Source organism: Rhinoderma darwinii, chromosome 8, assembly GCF_050947455.1.
Source record: "Rhinoderma darwinii isolate aRhiDar2 chromosome 8, aRhiDar2.hap1, whole genome shotgun sequence".
Classification (NCBI taxonomy): Eukaryota; Metazoa; Chordata; class Amphibia; order Anura; family Rhinodermatidae; genus Rhinoderma; species Rhinoderma darwinii.
This window is the reverse complement of record NC_134694.1, coordinates 8,781,036-8,803,471: the sequence shown is the minus strand read 5'-3', so window position 1 is coordinate 8,803,471 and position 22,436 is coordinate 8,781,036. Positions and strand designations below refer to the sequence as shown.

Genomic DNA, 22,436 nt, shown 5'->3' with positions numbered 1-22,436 from the left:
ATCTCATATCTCATATCTATCTCATATCTATCTCATATCTATCTATCTATCTATCTATCTATCTATCTATCTATCTATCTATCTATCTATCTATCTATCTATCTATCTATCTATCTATCTATCTATCACATATCTATCTATCTCATATCTATCACATATCTATCTATCTCATATCTATCTATCTCATATGTATCTATCTATCTATCTCATATCTATCTATCTATCTCTCTCTATCTATCTATCTATCTATCTATCTATCTATCTATCTATCTATCTCTCTCTATCTCTCTCTCTCTATCTATCTATCTATCTATCTATCTCTCTCTCTCTCTCTCTCTCTATCTATCTATCTATCTATCTATCTATCTCTCTCTCTCTCTCTCTCTCTCTCTCTCTCTCTATCTATCTATCTATCTATCTATCTATCTATCTATCTCATATCTATCTCATATCTATCTATCTCATATCTATCTATCTATCTATCTCATATCTATCTATCTCATATCTATCTATCTCATATCTATCTATCTATCTATCTCATATCTATCTCATATCTATCTATCTCATATCTATCTATCTATCTATCTATCTATCTCATATCTATCTATCTCATATCTATCTATCTCATATCTATCTATCCCATATCTATCTATCTATCTCTCTATCTATCTCTCTATCTATCTATCTATCTCATATCTATCTATCTCATATCTATCTATCTATCTATCTATCTCATATCTATCTATCTATCTATCTATCTATCTATCTATCTATCTATCTATCTATCTATCTATCTATCTATCTATCTATCTATCTATCTATCTCTCTATGTATCTCTCTATGTATCTATCTCATATCTATAATGTATTACATGCTGGCCGCAGATATTTGACACATCCTAATAATGACATCTGGGGTAATGCAGTCTAGAATATTATAATACACTGTGTGTATATATATATAAGAAATGCAATGATGGCCTGGGCCGCTATATATGAATTGGGGGGACGCGAGGTCCCGGCCTCCCCACCCTCACACTGTGGCACTTTTTCTTTAGCAGGGGTGGGGCAGCAGGAGGGACCTTCTTGTGTGGAGGGACTAGTGACTATAAGGGATCAGGGAGAGGAGGTGTCCTGGCTCTACCACTAGTGACAAATATTACACAGTAAAGGATTATCGGTTAAAGGGGTCACGGTGCAGCAGGGGGGACTGTTACCCGAGCCCACAGGGTCCAATCTTAAAGTTTTGGGGTGAATAAAAAAAAAAGGAATTCAACGCATCTTGTTCTCCGGCAGGAGGTGAGTTCATGCACGCAGATCTATATGTATAAGGAAATTCACATTATATGTAGCAGAGCTAAAATTGTCATGTAACTTATTGGACCCACATGCATTCTGAGAACTGTTTAGTCCTATGTAAAACCACAGATAACACATAGCGATATCGTCATGAATTGCGCCAAATGGCAAACTCTGCTCTGCTACATCCTCAGATATGCAATGTGGCATTTTTGTAATATACCCGTCCGAATATATATTCTGGTGTAAACTTTTTTTGTTTTTTTTACTCTGAAATGTATACTTTTATTATGTGACTAATAATTATATAATATTGATCATATAAATAATAACCATATAAATGCTAATAATAATTGATATTGATTATTTAGTGACTATCGGTAATATATATGTAAAAAATAAAATAAATATATATACAATCCATTGCCGTTCAGCCAGGATATCTGTCACGGCCCGAGTGGCACAACGGTCGTGTGCAAGAGACCTGAGGCCTTATTGAGACGTTTTGCGTCCACAAAAAAACGCACAATTTTTCATGCCTTGCCGTTCCATCTGCCATTATTGTTTGTTCCGCGTGGCATCGGTTTTTTATGTCCGTGTCGGTGCACGTTGTTTTATTTATTTATATATTTTTTACTCAGCCTTTTTTTTAGCAACCGATGCATGAAACACGGACAGTACTCGGATGACGTCCTTGCGCCGTCCGTGATTTTCACGCACCCATAGACTCAAGTGGGCGCGCGGTCCGTAAAAACGGACATGCAGTGAGTTTCACGCAGTGGAAACACGCTACGCGAAAAATCATGCATGTCTGAATGGCCCCATTGAACTGCATAGGACCGTGCGCTGTCCGTTGTTTTAACGGACAGCGCACGGACGTATACAACGTTCGTCTGAATAAGGCCTAATAAACGGCGGGTCAGTTTTACACTGACAGGCAACAACGCGTTGTATACAGTATACCAAAGCATTACATCAGCAATCAGAAGATCGCATGGTGAAGTGCCCTAGAGGGTCTAAAAAAAAACTAAAGCTTAAATAAAGTTTATTAACAAAAAATAAATAAAAAAAAAAAAAGTTCACAGTAAAAATAAAATGATTAGTAAAAGTAAAAAAAAAAAAAAGTTGAAATACACATATAGGGTATCGCCGCCATTGTAAAGACCCAAACAATAAGTTGGACACATTAAGTAAACAGCGCGGTGTATGTCGTAAAGAAAAAAAATGCAAGAAACAAAGTCGAAATTGCTTTTTTTTTTTTTCATTCCCCTCCCCCAGAAAAGATATAATAAAACTTAATCAATAAGTCCCATATACCCCAAAATAGTACCAATGAAAACTACACCACGTCCCGCAAGAAACAAGCCACATATGGCCACGTCCACGGAAAAAAAGTCATGCGGCGATTCAAAAACAAATTTTTTGTGTTTGAAAGGGTTTTTTATTGTGCAAACGTGGTAAAAAAAATTTTTTTTATATATATCTATATACACTATACATCATTGGTATCGCCATAGCCGTACCGACCCATGGAATAAAGATAATAGGTGCGTAAAGCTGCGTAATGAATGGCGTAAATTTAAAACATGAAAAATAATTTCGGAATAGCTGTTGTTTTTTTTATTTATTCCCCTCCCCCCAAAAAGTTAAGAAAAGTTGATCAATATACTATATGATATGCACCTAAAAATGGTGCCATTGATAAATACAACTTGTCTCGCAAAAAAACAATCCCTCAAAAAAAAGTTTAAAAGTTATGACTTCAGAAATGCGAAAATGAAAAAACTTTAAAGAACGCTTGGAAAGTGAGGCCAAAATAGGCCTGGTCGTTAAGGGGTTAATCAGGACCTGTCCGCTCTTCTGACATGTCTGCTTTAATAAGTACTTGTATTCCACATAAAATAATAAGAGAATGTTTTCTTAGAAATCTGCATTGTTCCTTAGTTCTTCCTGAAAATGTATAAATAAGTTGACAACTGGGTGTTACCGTTCCACTTGTCAAAGAGGCGTGTCTATACACAGACCGAGACTGTCCAATCAGTGCTGAGAGTGCCAGAGTTGTTGCGCATCTTATCGACTAGGGAAAAATGGTAAGACCTAGTTGTTAATTTAGTCATAAACTTCCAGGAGGAATAACAGAGGAACGAGTCAACACAAATTTGGAAGAAAAGAGGCTCCAAAACTGTTATTTCATGAGGAATACAAGTGTTCATACAAGCCACATCTCACAGGACAGCTGACGTGTCCTTTATACTACACCACACAGCAGAGCTGACAGATCCTCTATACTATACCACACAGCAGAGCTGACAGATCCTCTATACTACACCACACAGGAGAGCTGACAGATCCTCTATACTACACCGCACATGAGAGCTGACAGATCCTCTATACTACACCACACAGGAGAACTGACAGGTCCTCTATACCACACCACACAGGAGAGCTGACAGTTCCTCTATACTACACCACACAGGAGAGCTGACAGATCCTCTATACTACACCTCACAGGAGAGCTGACAGATCCTCTATACTACACCACACAGGAGAGCTGACAGTTCCTCTATACTACACCACACAGGAGAGCTGACAGATCCTCTATACTACACCACACAGGAGAACTGACAGGTCCTCTATACTACACCACACAGGAGAACTGACAGATCCTCTGTACTATACCACACAGGAGAGCTGACAGCTCCTCTATACTACACCATACAGGAGAGCTGACCGCTCCTCTATACTACACCACACAGGAGAGCTGACAGCTCCTCTATACTACACCATACAGGAGAACTGACAGCTCCTCTATACTACACCACACAGGAGAGCTGACAGATCTTCTATACTACACCACACAGGAGAGCTGACAGCTCCTCTATACCACACCACACAGGAGAGCTGACAGATCCTCTATACTACACCACACAGGAGAGCTGACAGATCCTCTATACCACACCACACAGGAGAGCTGACAGATCCTCTATACTACACCACACAGTAGAGCTGACATCCTCTATACTACACCACACAGTAGAGCTGACATCCTCTATACTACACCACACAGGAGAGCTGACAGATCCTCTATACCACACCACACAGGAGAGCTGACAGATCCTCTATACTACACCACACAAGAGAGCTGACAGATCTTCTATACTACACCACACAGGAGAGCTGACAGCTCCTCTATACCACACCACACAGGAGAGCTGACAGATCCTCTATACTACACCACACAGGAGAACTGACAGATCCTCTATACTACACCTCACAGGAGAGCTGACAGCTCCTCTATACTACACCACACAGGAGAGCTGACAGCTCCTCTATACTACACCACACAGGAGAGCTGACAGATCCTCTATACTACACCACACAGGAGAGCCGACAGATCCTCTATACTACACCACACAGGAGAGCCGACAGCTCCTCTATACTACACCACACAGGAGAGCTGACATCTCCTCTATACTACACCACACAGGAGAACTGACAGATCCTCTATACTATACCACACAGGAGAGCTGACAGATCCTCTATACTACACCACACAGGAGAGCTGACAGATCCTCTATACTACACCAGACAGGAGAGCTGACAGATCCTCTATACTACACCACACAGGAGAGCTGACAGATCCTCTATACTACACCACACAGGAGAGCTGACAGATCCTCTATACTATACCACACAGGAGAGCTGACAGATCCTCTATACTACACCACACAGGAGAACTGACAGCTCATCTATACTACACCACACAGGAGAGCTGGCAGATCCTCTATACTACACCACACAGGAGAGTTGACAGCTCCTCCATACTACACCACACAGGAGAGCTGACAGATCCTCTATACTACACCACACAGGAGAGCTGACATTTCCTCTATACTACACCACAGGAGAGCTGACAGCTCCTCTATACTACACCACACAGGGGAGCTGACAGATCCTCTATACTACACCACACAGGAGAGCTGACATCCTCTATACTACACCACACAGGAGAACTGACAGATCCTCTATACTACACCACACAGGAGAGCTGACAGCTCCTCTATACTATACCACACAGGAGAGCTGACATCCTCTATACTACACCACACAGGAGAACTGACAGATCCTTTATACTACACCACACAGGAGAACTGACAGATCCTCTATACTACACCACACAGGAGAGCTGACAGCTCCTCTATACTATACCACACAGGAGAGCTGACATCCTCTATACTACACCACACAGGAGAACTGACAGATCCTCTATACTACACCACACAGGAGAACTGACAGCTCCTCTATACTACACCACACAGGAGAGCCGACAGATCCTCTATACTACACCACACAGGAGAACTGACAGATCCTCTATACTATACCACACAGGAGAGCTGACAGATCCTCTATACTACACCACACAGGAGAGCTGACAGATCCTCTATACTACACCACACAGGAGAGCTGACAGATCCTCTATACTACACCACACCACACAGGAGAGCTGACAGATCCTCTATACTACACCACACAGGAGAGCTGACAGATCCTCTATACTATACCACACAGGAGAGCTGACAGATCCTCTATACTACACCACACAGGAGAACTGACAGCTCATCTATACTACACCACACAGGAGAGCTGGCAGATCCTCTATACTAGACCACACAGGAGAGCTGACAGCTCCTCCATACTACACCACACAGGAGAGCTGACAGCTCCTCTATACTACACCACACAGGAGAGCTGACATTTCCTCTATACTACACCACAGGAGAGCTGACAGATCTTCTATACTACACCACACAGGAGAGCTGACAGCTCCTCTATACTACACCACACAGGAGAGCTGACATTTCCTCTATACTACACCACAGGAGAGCTGACAGATCTTCTATACTACACCACACAGGAGAGCTGACAGCTCCTCTATACTACACCACACAGGAGAGCTGACAGATCCTCTATACTACACCACACAGGAGAGCTGACAGATCCTCTATACTACACCGCACAGGAGAGCTGACAGATCCTCTATACTACACCACACAGGAGAGCTGACAGATCCTCTATACTACACCACACAGGAGAGCTGACAGATCCTCTATACTACACCGCACAGGAGAGCTGACATCAATGGGGGGAGATTTCGGCTGTTTTATGGTGCTGATTCTGACGCGATTCCAAAAAACTCAGTGTGAACTGGCCCTTAAAGAGGTTATATAGGATTAGAAACTCCTGGCTGCTTGCTTCTAAAAACAGCGCCACACGTGTCCATAGGTTGTGTGTGGTATTGCAGCTCAGCCCCAATCACTACAGTGCCGCTGAGCTGCAATACTAGACACAACACGGAAAGCTGTGGCCCCCTTTTTGGAAGCAAGCAGCCATGTGTTTCTTATCCTAGACAACCCCTTTAAGTCTGAATACATCTTTTCAGACGTTTTTTTTTAGCTATATTTGTTTTGGGAAAGCTGTAAAATAACCAATATGGCAAATTATTGCTATAGTTGAAGTAAAATAAGATATGTGCAGATGCGAGGATAGTGGACGTGACGTCACTAAGATGACATGACACAGTGGCCCTATTATTTACGTACAGCCATGGCTTTTGGATAGTGAGTACCAGGGGAGAATTTACAATATAAAATGATTTTTATAAAAATAAGTCTAATCATTATTATTACTCATTATCTGCTGATATGTATGGAATGAACGGGGTATTTAAGACATTGATGTGCTTGGTCTATGTTAGATAATGAAGCATTTATATTAATTCAATGTATATTTATTGATTATGGATTATTAGGATATCAAATGTATAGGGTCCCAGATTTAAAGAAGCATACAAAAACAATGACGAGGCCTCTTCTATAGATACCGACCAACATGTAGCCCTGGGCATTTGTGGTGCCAAAAAGTTTGGCGCACCCTAGTGGTGGTTCCCAGGGTAGGTGTAAAGGATCTGCCAGACACAGCTTCTGTGTCGACGCCCGTGGTTATTCAATCTGCACCTGCTCCTAAGTCTGATAGAGTGACTCCTTCTTCCACCACTCAGGCTGGGAGGCTGAGGAGTGGGAGAGCCTATCACAGCCTGGCCAGACGGAGCTAGCTCCCGCCCTCTGTCTATTTATACCTTCATTTCCTGCTTCTCCTTTGCCTGTGATTCTGCTTGTTTCCTGGCTCTGCTGCTGCTTGTACTATTTGTCCTCTGCTTCATATTGACCCTGGCTTACTGACTACTCTCCTGCTCTGCGTTTGGTACCTTGTACACTCCTGGTTTGACTCGGCTCGTTCACTACTCTTGTAGCTCATGGTGTTGCCGTGGGCATCTGCCCCTTTTCCCTTTGTACTCTTGTCTGTCTGTCTGTCGTGCACATAGTGAGAGTAGGGACCGTCGCCCAGTTGTACGCCATCGCCTAGGACGGGCCGTTGCAAGTAGGCAGGGACTGAGTGGCGGGTAGATTAGGGCCCACCTGTCTGTCTCCCTACCCCGTCATTACATTAGGGCCAAGGTCAAGTGTCTATATTTGCTGAAGGTGTCTTTTATTTTGGGTGGGGTGGGGGTATTCAGACATTTGTTATGGGGACCTTTGCTTTCCATGGACACCTCTGTCTATATATCTAGTAAGAACATGGTAAAGTTAGCCGAGACATTTTGATAAGATCACGTTGTGTCTCGCACACTTCTAATTGTCTTCCCTACTATATAACCTGGCAGGCAGCCACTGGTACTACCAAGAACTTTACTTACAAACAGACTGGAAGCTTTTTACCTCTGTGCTGCAAAATATGTCCGCTACTGAGATAACTGATTACTGATATGGGCCGATATTACAGGGACCACACATGTGTACTATTATAAAATGAGTGGGCTACTATGTAATACATGGCCAGTCACAGTACACTAATAACCGGCCTTTGCAACCAATCAGATTCCACCTTTTTTTTTTTTTTTTTTTAAATAAAGAAACAGTCTGATTGGTTGTTATGGGTTACCGATCCGTTTTCCTTTTTGGAGCAGTCTCCCTTATTTTCAGCTCTCAATAAAATAGAAGGTGACTCTGGTGGATCTACACAAGAGTGCGGGACCCAAAGTGGTCACCCGTCGATGCCCACACTTATGGGCTCTGCCTGTCAAGTAGAACTTGTCTGAGGCATGTGACAGTGCCAGGCTTCCTATTCTGCAAGGGTCTAGGATGATGAGCCTCCAACTTGGTGATTGACATGCGATAGGTCGTGGGACCTCATTTTGAGTTAGTAATATGGATATAAGTAATATTTTGTCTTCTTATTATACTTTTATTTTAGTTTCAGGTGGAGATAGCTGTTAGTAGTTTTTAGCCTTCTGTTGTGTGCAGTATGTGTAACCCTTTCACCATGTAACTTCTGTAGAGACGTAACTTACCGTTTATTCTTGTTCCTTAGAATTCTGAGCTTTGTAGAACTGATTCCTTCTTACTTCCTTTTTGCTCGTAGTTTGTGAAATTTCTTTCGAACAATGGCTCTGATGCTTCACAACCCTGAATATTAACACCCAGGACCACCTTGTGCCCATATAGGGATCTAGACAGAAGAATCCTTTTGGGATTCTCGTATCCCGGACAAACCTCCGCAACTTCCTTTTCCAGCAAGTGTTTCTGTGGCTTTCACCGACTTCTTGTCGAAGTACTGAGCACCTCCTACAATACATACTGGACTCCTGTTAATGTATCTGCCTATGATCTAAGCCCTAGTTTCTCAATTTATGGTACTTGTTCCCTGGGGGTCCCACGCTATGACTGTAGGGGTTCCTACGGCTACTGCGGTGCATTAGAGGCAGCACGGCGTATCATCACAGCCTTGGAAGTACTTTGAGGTCATGTATTAAAGTTGGGGATACTCGATTAAAGGCCCTTTTCACACGGACCGATGATTACGGCGATCGCTCGTATGAACAATCCTTCCCGATCATCAACAGGACAGTGATCAGCCAAGGAATAAGCAAACTCTCATTCGTCAGCTGATCGCCTCTTTTAATGCGGCCTAAAATTTTTCGCTCAACAGCAGGACATCTCCACGTGTAAACACGGGATGTGCTGCCGATAAGATGGGGACAAAGGATCGTTTCATACGTTGTGATCATTGGTCCACGTAAATGTAGCAAACGAGCGCCGATCACCGTGCCGTGTTGTCTCGCTTGTTCTCCAGTCCCTATCAGCCCCATCCATTTGTCCTCCATCTTTGCCACTGCCTATTGGAGGTGTGTTGTCACCGCGGCAGGAGTAATATACTCTTATCTGTGTGTACATCTGGTGTACAGTGCAACTGACATATGACGTGAAAACTGACCAGTATTTTGACACTGCTCTCTAGATCTCGGGCTGATAAGTTCATTAAGGAAATAAGATCTGACTTCCTGTAACGGAACAATGTTTGTTTTTATCGGATTTTGAAAAAGAAAAACTTCTTACTATTGGTTTTGTTTTGGAAAAAAACGCTATTCACTTATTAACCCGCCAGCAGGTTAACGTGCGGTTCAACGCCAACGACGTGACATATGAATCATTAGATCTGCGTAACTTCTTAAAGGGAATTCCCCGCCCCCCCTCCCCCCAAATTTTTTTTTGCTGTTCTTAGTCATATCTATTCCTGGGAAAACTAGGTGATAAACAATATGGCCGCCATGACTGCTGCAACATGGGTTGTCACCGAGCTGTGTGACATCATCGTTATGGGAGCAGAGGATAGAGGAACTGCATAACCATTTACCATTCAGGAGCTTGAGAAAGCTGAGTGGCAATCGCCGTGGAAGAAGTAATGGAGACGTTTTCAGAAACGTGTGAATAAAGCCATTACAGTAGACCGGATTTGAGAGAAATGCGGCATTGCCCTCCCACAATTCAATGCAGTGCAGCTCGTCTATATCTGTGAGGGACCTGTGTTCATCCTGTGAGGGACCTGTGTTCATCCTGAGCTTCCTGGTTCAGGAATAGAATGACAGAACAGGTAGAGAAGACTGTAAGTCTATGTGACACTGCAAATTGACATGCCATTCATGGTCTATGAGATGCCGGGTCACCATCCCTGTGGGCACTGTAATGGCGGCCGTCAGTGGTTGTTACCCGGCATCTGTGAAGGATCTCAGACATCTCAAGGTCCTCAGTGAGCTGCTGCAGTGTTCACTCTTCAGTACCTTGGACAGCGGGCACATTGCTTTATCCTTGGAGATATAAATCCAGACTTAGGCTACATTCACACGAGCGTATCCGATTCACGCGTGTGAAAAAAGCGCGTGAATCTGGTCCGTGTGTGTTGCGTTATGCATCAGTGTGCTTTGCGGGTGCCATGCGTTTTTCACGCGCTCGCAATGCACATCATTTTTAAAAAAAATTGAATTGATGCGCAAATGACGCACCGCACACGGATGTGCATCCGTGTGCGGTGCGTGGTTTTCACGCACCTATTGACTTCAATGCACCAATATAGGACATGCAGTGAGTTTCACGCACCGGACTCTCGCTGCGTGAAAACTGCATGTGTGAACGGCCCTATCGAAATCAATGGGCCCGTGTGCTATGCGTGATTCCCATGCGCAGCACACGGACGTAGTTCACGCTCGTATGAATGGGCCCTAAGGGTATGTTCACACGCTGTTACTTTCAGGCGTATTTTGGGGGGTAAACGCCTCGAAATACGCCTGAAAAAAGGAAGATGAACGCCTGTAAACATCTGCATATTGAATTCAATGGGGAAAACTGCGTTTTATTCAGACGGGGCTTTTTTTTACACCGCTGTTTTAAGAAAAAACTGCGTAAAAAAAACGCAGCGTAAAAAGGAGCATGTCACTTCTTGAGCCGATTTTTGGCGCTGATTTTCATTGTGTCAAAGGGAAAACGGCTAGAAAAACGGCTCAAAAAATGTTTTCATCTTCAAAACCTCTCTGAAAACAGCTCCATAATTTTCAGCCGTTTTTGATCTTGTGTGTGAACGCAGCCTAAGAATACAAATATGGGGCTCTTTAACACTGGGCTCCCCTAAGAAGGAAATTGAGGCACCTTCTTGGTGTGAGCTGCACCATTCCTAAAGCCATTTCCCAGCTGTGAGTTGGCATTTAGTTATTATTTTGTCCATAGGGGGCAGTGTAACAGTAATCATATTCTTGTCCCTAGGATGCAGTATTACAATTGTTATAATATTTTTCATAGTGGGCAGTATTATAGTAATTAGTGCTGGTCTAGTTAAGTTCTACTGAGTTTGTAAGGACAGGGATCAAAAGGCGACAACCATTTTTGAGGGTCATAAATGTGCTTAGAGCTGTTGTCCCTTCTTTTTTTAACCGTCCTCTTGCCACTTCTTACAGACTGCGTTACTCAGCAGGGGGTGACCGTGAGCACAGGAGAAAGAAAGACTTCCTCTGTAAGGCTTTATTCAGACGAATGGGAATTACGTCCATGCAACGCGCGTGATTTTCACGCGCGTCGCACGGACCTATATTAGCCTATGGGGCCGTGCGGACATGTGCGTGATTTTTACTCAGCGTGAGTCCGCTGAAAAAAAGTCACGCCATGTCCGTTTTTTGGCCGTTTTGCGTGAATCACGCACCCATTGAAGTCAATGGGTGCGTGAAAACCACGCATGCCGCACGGAAGCACTTCCGTGCGAACTGCCTGTTTCGCGCAACAGCTGTCAAAAGGATGAATGAAAACAGAAAAGCACCACGTGCTTTTCTGTTTACAAACATCCACACAGAGTGTCATTATGATGGCGGCTGCGCGAAAAGGACGCAGCCGCGCATCATATGCTGATGCCACACGGAGCTGGTAAGTGGCTTTTGCGCAGGCAAAATGCCACGTTTTTGCGTGCGCAAAAACGCCATGCACGTGTGAATCCAGCCTAAGGTTGATAGCAGTAAGGTGAATGATGATATCACTACATGTATATTGTACTTTATCGGTTCCTGTGTTGTAATCCATGCCAGGTGCCTAGTAATGGAATTCACATCTCTGTCCGGCCAGGAGGCTCTCCCCCAGTACTCAAATACTACCATTACTCAAAGCAACGAGGAATCAGATTTCTTCTACAACATGGGCAGTGACAGTAGCCCGTCTCAGTATTGTGGAGCTGTCACCAGCCGTGAGGTGACAGCTTTCCGTCATTCTTCAGGTAAGTTATACCAGTTGAATTTCATTATAGCTATATTCTTGTATATAAGAGGCAGTATTATAGTAGTTATATTCTTGTATATAGGAACAGTATTATAGTAGTTATATTCTTGTATATAGGGGCAGTATTATAGTAGTTATATTCTTGTATATAGGGGCAGTATTATAGTAGTTATATTCTTGTATATAGGGGCAGTATTATAGTAGTTATATTCTTGTATATAAGAGGCAGTATTATAGTAGTTATATTCTTGTATATAGGGGCAGTATTATAGTAGTTATATTCTTGTATATAGGGGCAGTATTATAGTAGTTATATTCTTGTATATAGGGGCAGTATTATAGTCGTTATATTCTTGTATATAGGGGCAGTATTATAGTAGTTATATTCTTGTATATAGCGGCAGTATTATAGTAGTTATATTCTTGTATATAGGGGGCAGTATTATAGTAGTTATATTCTTGTATATAGGAACAGTATTATAGTAGTTATATTCTTGTATATAGGGGCAGTATTATAGTAGTTATATTCTTGTATGTAGAGGCAGTATTATAGTAGTTATATTCTTGTATATAAGAGGCAGTATTATAGTAGTTATATTCTTGTATATAGGAACAGTATTATAGTAGTTATATTCTTGTATATAGGGGCAGTATTATAGTAGTTATATTCTTGTATATAGGGGCAGTATTATAGTAGTTATATTCTTGTATATAGGGGCAGTATTATAGTAGTTATATTCTTGTATATAAGAGGCAGTATTATAGTAGTTATATTCTTGTATATAGGGGCAGTATTATAGTAGTTATATTCTTGTATATAGGGGCAGTATTATAGTAGTTATATTCTTGTATATAGGGGCAGTATTATAGTCGTTATATTCTTGTATATAGGGGCAGTATTATAGTAGTTATATTCTTGTATATAGCGGCAGTATTATAGTAGTTATATTCTTGTATATAGGGGGCAGTATTATAGTAGTTATATTCTTGTATATAGGAACAGTATTATAGTAGTTATATTCTTGTATATAGGGGCAGTATTATAGTAGTTATATTCTTGTATGTAGAGGCAGTATTATAGTAGTTATATTCTTGTATATAGGGGCAGTATTATAGTAGTTATATTCTTGTATATAGGGGGCAGTATTATAGTAGTTATATTCTTGTATATAGGGGCAGTATTATAGTAGTTATATTCTTGTACATAGGAGCAGTATTATAGTAGTTATATTCTTGTATATAGGGAGCAGTATTATAGTAGTTATATTCTTGTATATAGGAGGCAGTATTATAGTAGTTATATTCTTGTATATAGGGGGCAGTATTATAGTAGTTATATTCTTGTATATAGGGGACAGTATTATAGTAGTTATATTCTTGTATATAGAGGCAGTATTATAGTAGTTATATTCTTGTATATAGGGGCAGTATTATAGTAGCTATATTCTTGTATATAGGGGGCAGTATTATAGTAGTTATATTCTTGTATATAGGAGGCAGTATTATAGTAGTTATATTCTTGTATATAGGGGCAGTATTATAGTAGTTATATTATTGTATATAGGGGGCAGTATTATAGTAGTTATATTCTTGTATATAGGGGCAGTATTATAGTAGTTATATTCTTGTATATAGAGGGCAGTAATATAGTAGTTATATTCTTGTATATAGGGGCAGTATTATAGTAGTTATGTTCTTGTATATAGGGGCAGTATTATAGTAGTTATATTCTTGTATACAGGGGGTAGTATTACAGTAGTTATATTCTTGTATATAGGAGGCAGTATTATAGTAGTTATATTCTTGTATATAGGGGGCAGTAATATAGTAGTTATGTTCTTGTATATAGGACCAGTATTATAGTAGTTATGTTCTTGTATATAGGACCAGTATTATAGTAGTTATATTCTTGTATATAGGGGCAGTATTACAGTAGTTATATTCTTGTATATAGGGGGCAGTATTATAGTAGTTATATTCTTGTATATAGGGACAGTATAATAGTAGTTATATTCTTGTATATAGGAGCAGTATTATAGTAGTTATATTCTTGTATATAGGGAGCAGTATTATAGTAGTTATATTCTTGTATATAGGGGGGCAGTATTATAATAGTTATATTCTTGTATATAGGAGCAGTATTATAGTAGTTATATTATTGTATATAGGGGGCAGTATTATAGTAGTTATATTCCTGTATATAGGGGGCAGTATTATAGTAGTTATATTGTATATAGGAGCAGTATTACAGTAGTTATATTCTTGTATATAGGGGGCTGTATTACAGTAGTTATATTCTTGTATATAGGAGCAGTATTATAGTAGTTATATTCTTGTATATAGGAGCGGTATTATAGTAGTTATATTCTTGTATATAGGGGGCAGTATTATAGTAGTTATATTCTTGTATACAGGGGGTAGTATTATAGTATTTATATTCTTGTATACAGGGGCAGTATTATAGTAGTTATATTCTTGTATATAGGGGCAGTATTATAGTAGTTATATTCTTGTATACAGGGGGCAGTATTATAGTAGTTATATTCTTGTATATAGGGGCAGTATTATAGTAGTTATATTCTTGTATATAGGAGCAGTATTATAGTAGTTATATTCTTGTATATAGGAGGCAGTATTATAGTAGTTATATTCTTGTATATAGAGGGCAGTAATATAGTAGTTATATTCTTGTATATAGGGGCAGTATTATAGTAGTTATGTTCTTGTATATAGGGGCAGTATTATAGTAGTTATATTCTTGTATACAGGGGGTAGTATTACAGTAGTTATATTCTTGTATATAGGAGGCAGTATTATAGTAGTTATATTCTTGTATATAGGGGGCAGTAATATAGTAGTTATGTTCTTGTATATAGGACCAGTATTATAGTAGTTATGTTCTTGTATATAGGACCAGTATTATAGTAGTTATATTCTTGTATATAGGGGCAGTATTACAGTAGTTATATTCTTGTATATAGGGGGCAGTATTATATTAGTTATATTCTTGTATATAGGGGGCAGTATTATAGTAGTTATATTCTTGTATACAGGGGGTAGTATTATAGTATTTATATTCTTGTATACAGGGGCAGTATTATAGTAGTTATATTCTTGTATATAGGGGGCAGTATTATAGTAGTTATATTCTTGTATATAGGGGCAGTATTATAGTAGTTATATTCTTGTATATAGGGGGCAGTATTATAGTAGTTATATTCTTGCATATAGGGGGCAGTATTATAGTAGTTATATTATTGTATATAGGGGCAGTATTATAGTAGTTATATTCTTGTATACAGGGAGTAGTATTACAGTAGTTATATTCTTGTATATAGGAGGCAGTATTATAGTAGTTATATTCTTGTGTATATATAAGCAGTATTATAGTAGTTATATTCTTGTATATAGGAGCAGTATTATAGTAATTATATTCTTGTATATAGGTGCAGTATTATAGTAGTTATATTCTTGTATATAGGAGCAGTATTATAGTAGTTATGTTCTTGTATATAGGAGCAGTATTACAGTAGTTATATTCTTGTATATAGGAGGCAGTATTATAGTAGTTATATTCTTGTATATAGGGGCAGTATTATAGTAGTTATATTCTTGTGTATAGGGGGCAGTATTATAGTAGTTATATTCTTGTATATAGGAGGCAGTATTATAGTAGTTATATTCTTGTATATAGGGGCAGTATTATAGTAGTTATATTCTTGTATATAGTGGCAGTATTATAGTAGTTATATTCTTGTATATAGGAGGCAGTATTATAGTAGTTATATTCTTGTATATAGAGGGCAGTATTATAGTAGTTATATTCTTGTATATAGGGGGCAGTATTATAGTAGTTATATTCTTGTATATAGGGGCAGTATTATAGTAGTTCTATTCTTGTATATAGGAGCAGTATTATAGTCGTTATATTCTTGTATATACGGGGAAGTATTATAGCAGTTCTATTCTTGTATATAGGGGCAGTATTATAGTAGTTATATTCTTGTATATAGGGGCAGTATTATAGTAGTTATATTCTTGTATATAAGGGCAGTATTATAGTAGTTATATTCTTGTATATAGGGGCAGTATTATAGTAGTTATATTCCTGTATATAGGGGGCAGTATTATAGTAGTTATATTCTTGTATATAGGGGCATTATTATAGTAGTTATATTCTTGTATATAGGGAGCAGTATTATAGTAGTTATATTCTTGTATATAGGGGGCAGTATTATAGTAGTTATATTCTTGTATATAGGGACAGTATTATAGTAGTTATATTCTTGTATATAGGGGGCACTATTATAGTAGTTATATTCTTGTATATAGGGGCAGTATTATAGTAGTTATATTCTTGTATATAGGGGCAGTATTATAGTAGTTATATTCTTGTATATAGGGGGCACTATTATAGTAGTTATATTCTTGTATATAGGGGCAGTATTATAGTAGTTATATTCTTGTATATAGGGGCAGTATTATAGTAGTTATATTCTTGTATATAGGGGGCACTATTATAGTAGTTATATTCTTGTATATAGGGAGCAGTATTATAGTAGTTATATTCTTGTATATAGGGGCAGTATTATAGTCGTTATATTCTTGTATATAGGGGCAGTATTATAGTAGTTATATTCCTGTATATAGGGGCAGTATTATAGTAGTTCTATTCTTGTATATAGGGGACAGTATTATAGTAGTTATAGTCTTGTATATAGGGGGCAGTATTATAGTAGTTATATTCTTGTATATAGGGGGCAGTATTATAGTAGTTATAGTCTTGTATATATAGGAGGCAGTATTATAGTAGTTATAGTCTTGTATATAGGGGGCAGTATTATAGTAGTTATATTCTTGTATATAGGGGGCAGTATTATAGTAGTTATATTCTTGTATATAGGGGCAGTATTATAGTAGTTATATTCCTGTATATAGGAGCAGTATTATAGTAGTTATATTCTTGTATATAGGAGCAGTATTATAGTAGTTATATTCTTGTATATAGGGGGCAGTATTATAGTAGTTATATTCTTGTATATAGGGGGCAGTATTATAGTAGTTATATTCTTGTATATAGGGGCAGTATTATAGTAGTTATATTCTTGTATATAGGAGCAGTATTATAGTAGTTATATTCTTGTATATAGGAGCAGTATTATAGTAGTTATATTCTTGTATATAGCGGCAGTATTATAGTAGTTATATTCTTGTATATAGGGGCAGTATTATAGTAGTTATATTCTTGTATATAGGGGCAGTATTATAGTAGTTATATTCTTGTATATAGCGGCAGTATTATAGTAGTTATATTCTTGTATATAGGGGCAGTATTATAGTGGTTATATTCTTGTATATAGGAGCAGTATTATAGTAGTTATATTCTTGTATATAGGAGCAGTATTATAGTAGTTATATTCTTGTATATAGGGAGCAGTATTATAGTAGTTATATTCTTGTATATAGGGGGGCAGTATTATAATAGTTATATTCTTTTATATAGGAGCAGTATTATAGTAGTTATATTATTGTATATAGGGGGCAGTATTATAGTAGTTATATTCCTGTATATAGGGGGCAGTATTATAGTAGTTATATTGTATATAGGAGAAGTATTACAGTAGTTATATTCTTGTATATAGGGGGCTGTATTACAGTAGTTATATTCTTGTATATAGGAGCAGTATTATAGTAGTTATATTCTTGTATATAGGAGCGGTATTATAGTAGTTATATTCTTGTATATAGGGGGCAGTATTATAGTAGTTATATTCTTGTATACAGGGGGTAGTATTATAGTATTTATATTCTTGTATACAGGGGCAGTATTATAGTAGTTATATTCTTGTATATAGGGGCAGTATTATAGTAGTTATATTCTTGTATACAGGGGGCAGTATTATAGTAGTTATATTCTTGTATATAGGGGCAGTATTATAGTAGTTATATTCTTGTATATAGGAGCAGTATTATAGTAGTTATATTCTTGTATATAGGAGGCAGTATTATAGTAGTTATATTCTTGTATATAGAGGGCAGTAATATAGTAGTTATATTCTTGTATATAGGGGCAGTATTATAGTAGTTATGTTCTTGTATATAGGGGCAGTATTATAGTAGTTATATTCTTGTATACAGGGGGTAGTATTACAGTAGTTATATTCTTGTATATAGGGGGCAGTATTATAGTAGTTATATTCTTGTATATAGGGGGCAGTATTATAGTAGTTATATTCTTGTATATAGGGGCAGTATTATAGTAGTTATATTCTTGTATATAGGAGCAGTATTATAGTAGTTATATTCTTGTATATAGGAGCAGTATTATAGTAGTTATATTCTTGTATATAGGAGCAGTATTATAGTAGTTATATTCTTGTATATAGGAGCAGTATTATGGTAGTTATATTCTTGTATACAGGAGCAGTATTATAGTAGTTATATTCTTGTATATAGAGGCAGTATTATAGTAGTTATATTCTTGTATATAGGAGCAGTATTATATAGTTATATTCTTGTATATAGGGAGCAGTATTATAGTAGTTATATTCTTGTATATAGGAGCAGTATTATATAGTTATATTCTTGTATATAGTGGGCAGTATTATAGTAGTTATATTCTTGTATATAGGGAGCAGTATTATAGTAGTTATATTCTTGTATATAGGAGCAGTATTATTGTAGTTATATTCTTGTATATAGGAGCAGTATTATTGTAGTTATATTCTTGTATATAGGAGCAGTATTACAGTAGTTATATTCTTGTATATAGGGGCAGTATTACAGTAGTTATATTCTTGTATATAGGGGCAGTATTATAGTAGTTATATTCTTGTATATAGGGGCAGAACTATAGTAGTTATATTCTTGTATATATGGGGCAGTATTATAGTAGTTATATTCTTGTATATAGGGAGCAGTATTATAGTAGTTATATTCTTGTATATAGGAGCAGTATTATAGTAGTTATATTCTTGTATATAGGAGCAGTATTATAGTAGTTATATTCTTGTATATAGGAGCAGTATTATAGTAGTTATATTCTTGTATATAGGGGGAGTATTATAGTAGTTATATTCTTGTATATAGGGGCAGTAGTATAGTAGTTATATTCTTGTATATAGGGGCAGTAGTATAGTAGTCATATTCTTGTATATAGGAGCAGTATTATAGTAGTTATATTCTTGTATATAGGAGCAGTATTATAGTAGTTATATTCTTGTATATAGGGAGCAGTATTATAGTAGTTATATTCTTGTATATGGGGACAGTATTATAGTAGTTATATTCTTGTATATAGGGAGCAGTATTATAGTAGTTATATTCTTGTATATAGGGGGAGTATTATAGTAGGTATATTCTTGTATATAGGGAACAGTATTTATGCTCCTGTATTTTTTCTATTTTTCAGTGCTCCAAACATTTCCTTCTCACTGGGCAGACAGCAGTCCTGTATTCTCCCACAACCTATCCACTTATGGAAGAAACCCTAGTGTATTACCTATCTACACGTCGGGAGCTTCCCCTTTAGGACCCCTTACCTCTCCCCCATTATATTCTCCTGTCCCATTGCTTTTGGGCCCAGCACAATCAGCTGAACGTGAAGGGAGTCCTAAATATCTGGAGACCTTAAAGACAGAGAGGATGAGCCCGTTGACCAGTGATCTTGTGTCATTGGATTCCCGAAGTCCGAACAGTCACGTTATGTCTCAGATGGGATATTATGGAACGCCACATGACTTTAATAACAGCATCTATCAGCCATCAGGTATCTTGTTTCTCATCCTGCAACCTTCAGATAGGATAAATCCTATAATGGGGACAAAAAGGAAAGTAATATATAGACTGATAGCAATGGCGGAGATAATGGAGGTAGGAGATTGACCTTGGATTACGCAATGGTGGATACAGTGGAGGTCACAGATTATAGGTGGAGCACACTAATGGGACTAGCATAATAAGAGATTCCAGGTGTGCAAATGGCTCATTGAAGGACATGTTAAAGAGAAGACATTATAGACATTGGATTATGTAGTGGTGCAGATTATAGAAGGTGGGGAGTTCTAATTGCACTGGGGAGGACATAGCATTACAGATAATGGTCCTGGGGTCAATAAGAGTTATAGATGTTTGGGGGTAGCAAATGATGGAGATAAGAGATTATTATATTATGACTTATATCTACTTGTCCCTATATGTCCCCCAGAAGACCGCGAGTGTGTGAACTGTGGAGCCACGGTGACCCCGCTATGGAGACGAGATATCAGCGGCCACTACCTGTGTAATGCCTGCGGCCTCTACCACAAGATGAACGGGCAAAACCGTCCATTGATCCGACCAAAGAAGCGTCAGGTAAGGAACATTGAGAAGAACATGATGTGTTCAACAAGGTGCAACACGTGGTCACGATATCGGGCAGTAAAGAGGGGAAGACCAAGTCTAGATGGGTTCTAAAGACCAACTATGGCTGATATGCACAATGAGAGTTCAAAGCCGTATAAAATAAAGCTAGTCTGAGGAAGGTCGCTCATGGACTGTAACGTTGTCTATCATCAGTGGTCCTTTCTCAAGACTCAAAACTGCGGTTGTGTGCATGAAGCCTAATACTAAAGGTATCTCCAACCATCTTTATCTTATCTCTACTTTGCAGATTGTCAGCAAGAGGGCTGGGACCCAATGTAGCAACTGTCATACGAGCACCACCACCCTATGGAGAAGGGACACAAATGGCGACCCTGTCTGCAACGCCTGCGGACTGTATTATAAGCTGCACAATGTAAGTACCTGACAAAGATCTGTATGTTAACTCTATCACTGCTTCTACGGATTCTGCGTTTGCACCAGTTCAATTAGAGGGTTGGACGGGGCAGTATAAGGGAAGCCCTGTACCTGGGTAAGTATGTTGGAAACTGATATGGCCACCATTAGAGTTTCCAAATGGGTTTGCCCTTCAAGGGTCTCAAAAAGCTGGTTGTCAATATGTGGAAGCTCTAACCATGGCCGTATTGGGGGTCACCCAGTTTACCCTGGAGACGTAACTATGAAACGTCTGGATAGACTTTTTTTTATAACTCAAGTTCTGGTAAGTTTTAGATTTGGGGTTGAAATGCCCTTTATCATATCATGAATGTATCAATTATATTTTGGGCTTTTTGGTGTTTTTCCATCTTGTACTACGACCACACATTAATGCCTATTTTCTATGTCAGGTGAACCGTCCCTTAACCATGAAGAAAGATGGAATCCAAACACGTAACCGGAAGGTGAGCAGCAAGTCCAAGAAGAAGAAGCAGCAGTCCCCGGATGGTCTGTTTGAACCTCTCAGGACCGGTCCAGATGATCAGGCTATGTATCCGTTTGGACCCATCTTTTTACATGGTCAGATGCCTTCTATGGGACACTTAATGCCTTGTTCTCCTCCTCCTCCTCATCACCACCTGATCACTCCTCCAAGGATCCCTCACTCACCTCCGCACGTCAGCTATAGACCTCATATGCTACCGGGGGTCTCATCTGCTCTCAGCTAAACAGCAGGTCAATCGCTACAACAACATCTCCACCAGCTTCCTCTACGTCACCTCCAGCCCTACTTGTGAATCAAGGATGACCTGAGTGCATTGGGTTTCTAGTTCATACTCAACTTTTTGGGGTCCTCTTCTTCCATCCCCCCTCATACAGACATCTTTTCCCCATTACCTCGGTCACCTGGAGCCGGCTGAAGACAACAGACATGATCAATTTATTAGCGATGTTCTCTTTATATATCTTATAAGAAGTTTTCCGGAGAGCTGTGATTCTAATGTTTATTATGATGTCGTTGTGATGCAAGTCCTGGTGTCATAGGATGTCATAGAGACAGAAGGGCAGTTGCCCCCCGAGGTGCAGGGACTGTCCCAGGTTTTATAGACTGTTCCTGGAGTTTTACTATCCCTGTAAATGTCTGACTTTTAACCCCATTGACCAAATACACAATAAAATCTGTGATCTCTCA

General features: G+C 38.7%; 1 protein-coding gene across 3 annotated transcripts in view; it reads left to right on the top strand.

The window, feature by feature from the left end:
* Positions 1-22,436, top strand: part of GATA1 (GATA binding protein 1) — a 25,799-nt gene extending 3,363 nt beyond the window's left edge. For 2 of the 3 annotated variants that reach the window (XM_075834910.1, XM_075834909.1), the window contains exons 2-6: positions 12,259-12,443; positions 19,857-20,213; positions 20,652-20,797; positions 21,096-21,221; positions 21,655-22,436. In XM_075834910.1, coding sequence (XP_075691025.1) covers positions 12,269-12,443; positions 19,857-20,213; positions 20,652-20,797; positions 21,096-21,221; positions 21,655-21,972 — 1,122 coding nt within the window. In that variant the 5' untranslated portion in view covers positions 12,259-12,268 and the 3' untranslated portion in view covers positions 21,973-22,436. Of the gene's footprint in view, positions 1-837; positions 1,299-12,258; positions 12,444-19,856; positions 20,214-20,651; positions 20,798-21,095; positions 21,222-21,654 lie in introns of those variants that run through there. The other variant, XM_075834908.1, reaches the window with a different exon arrangement.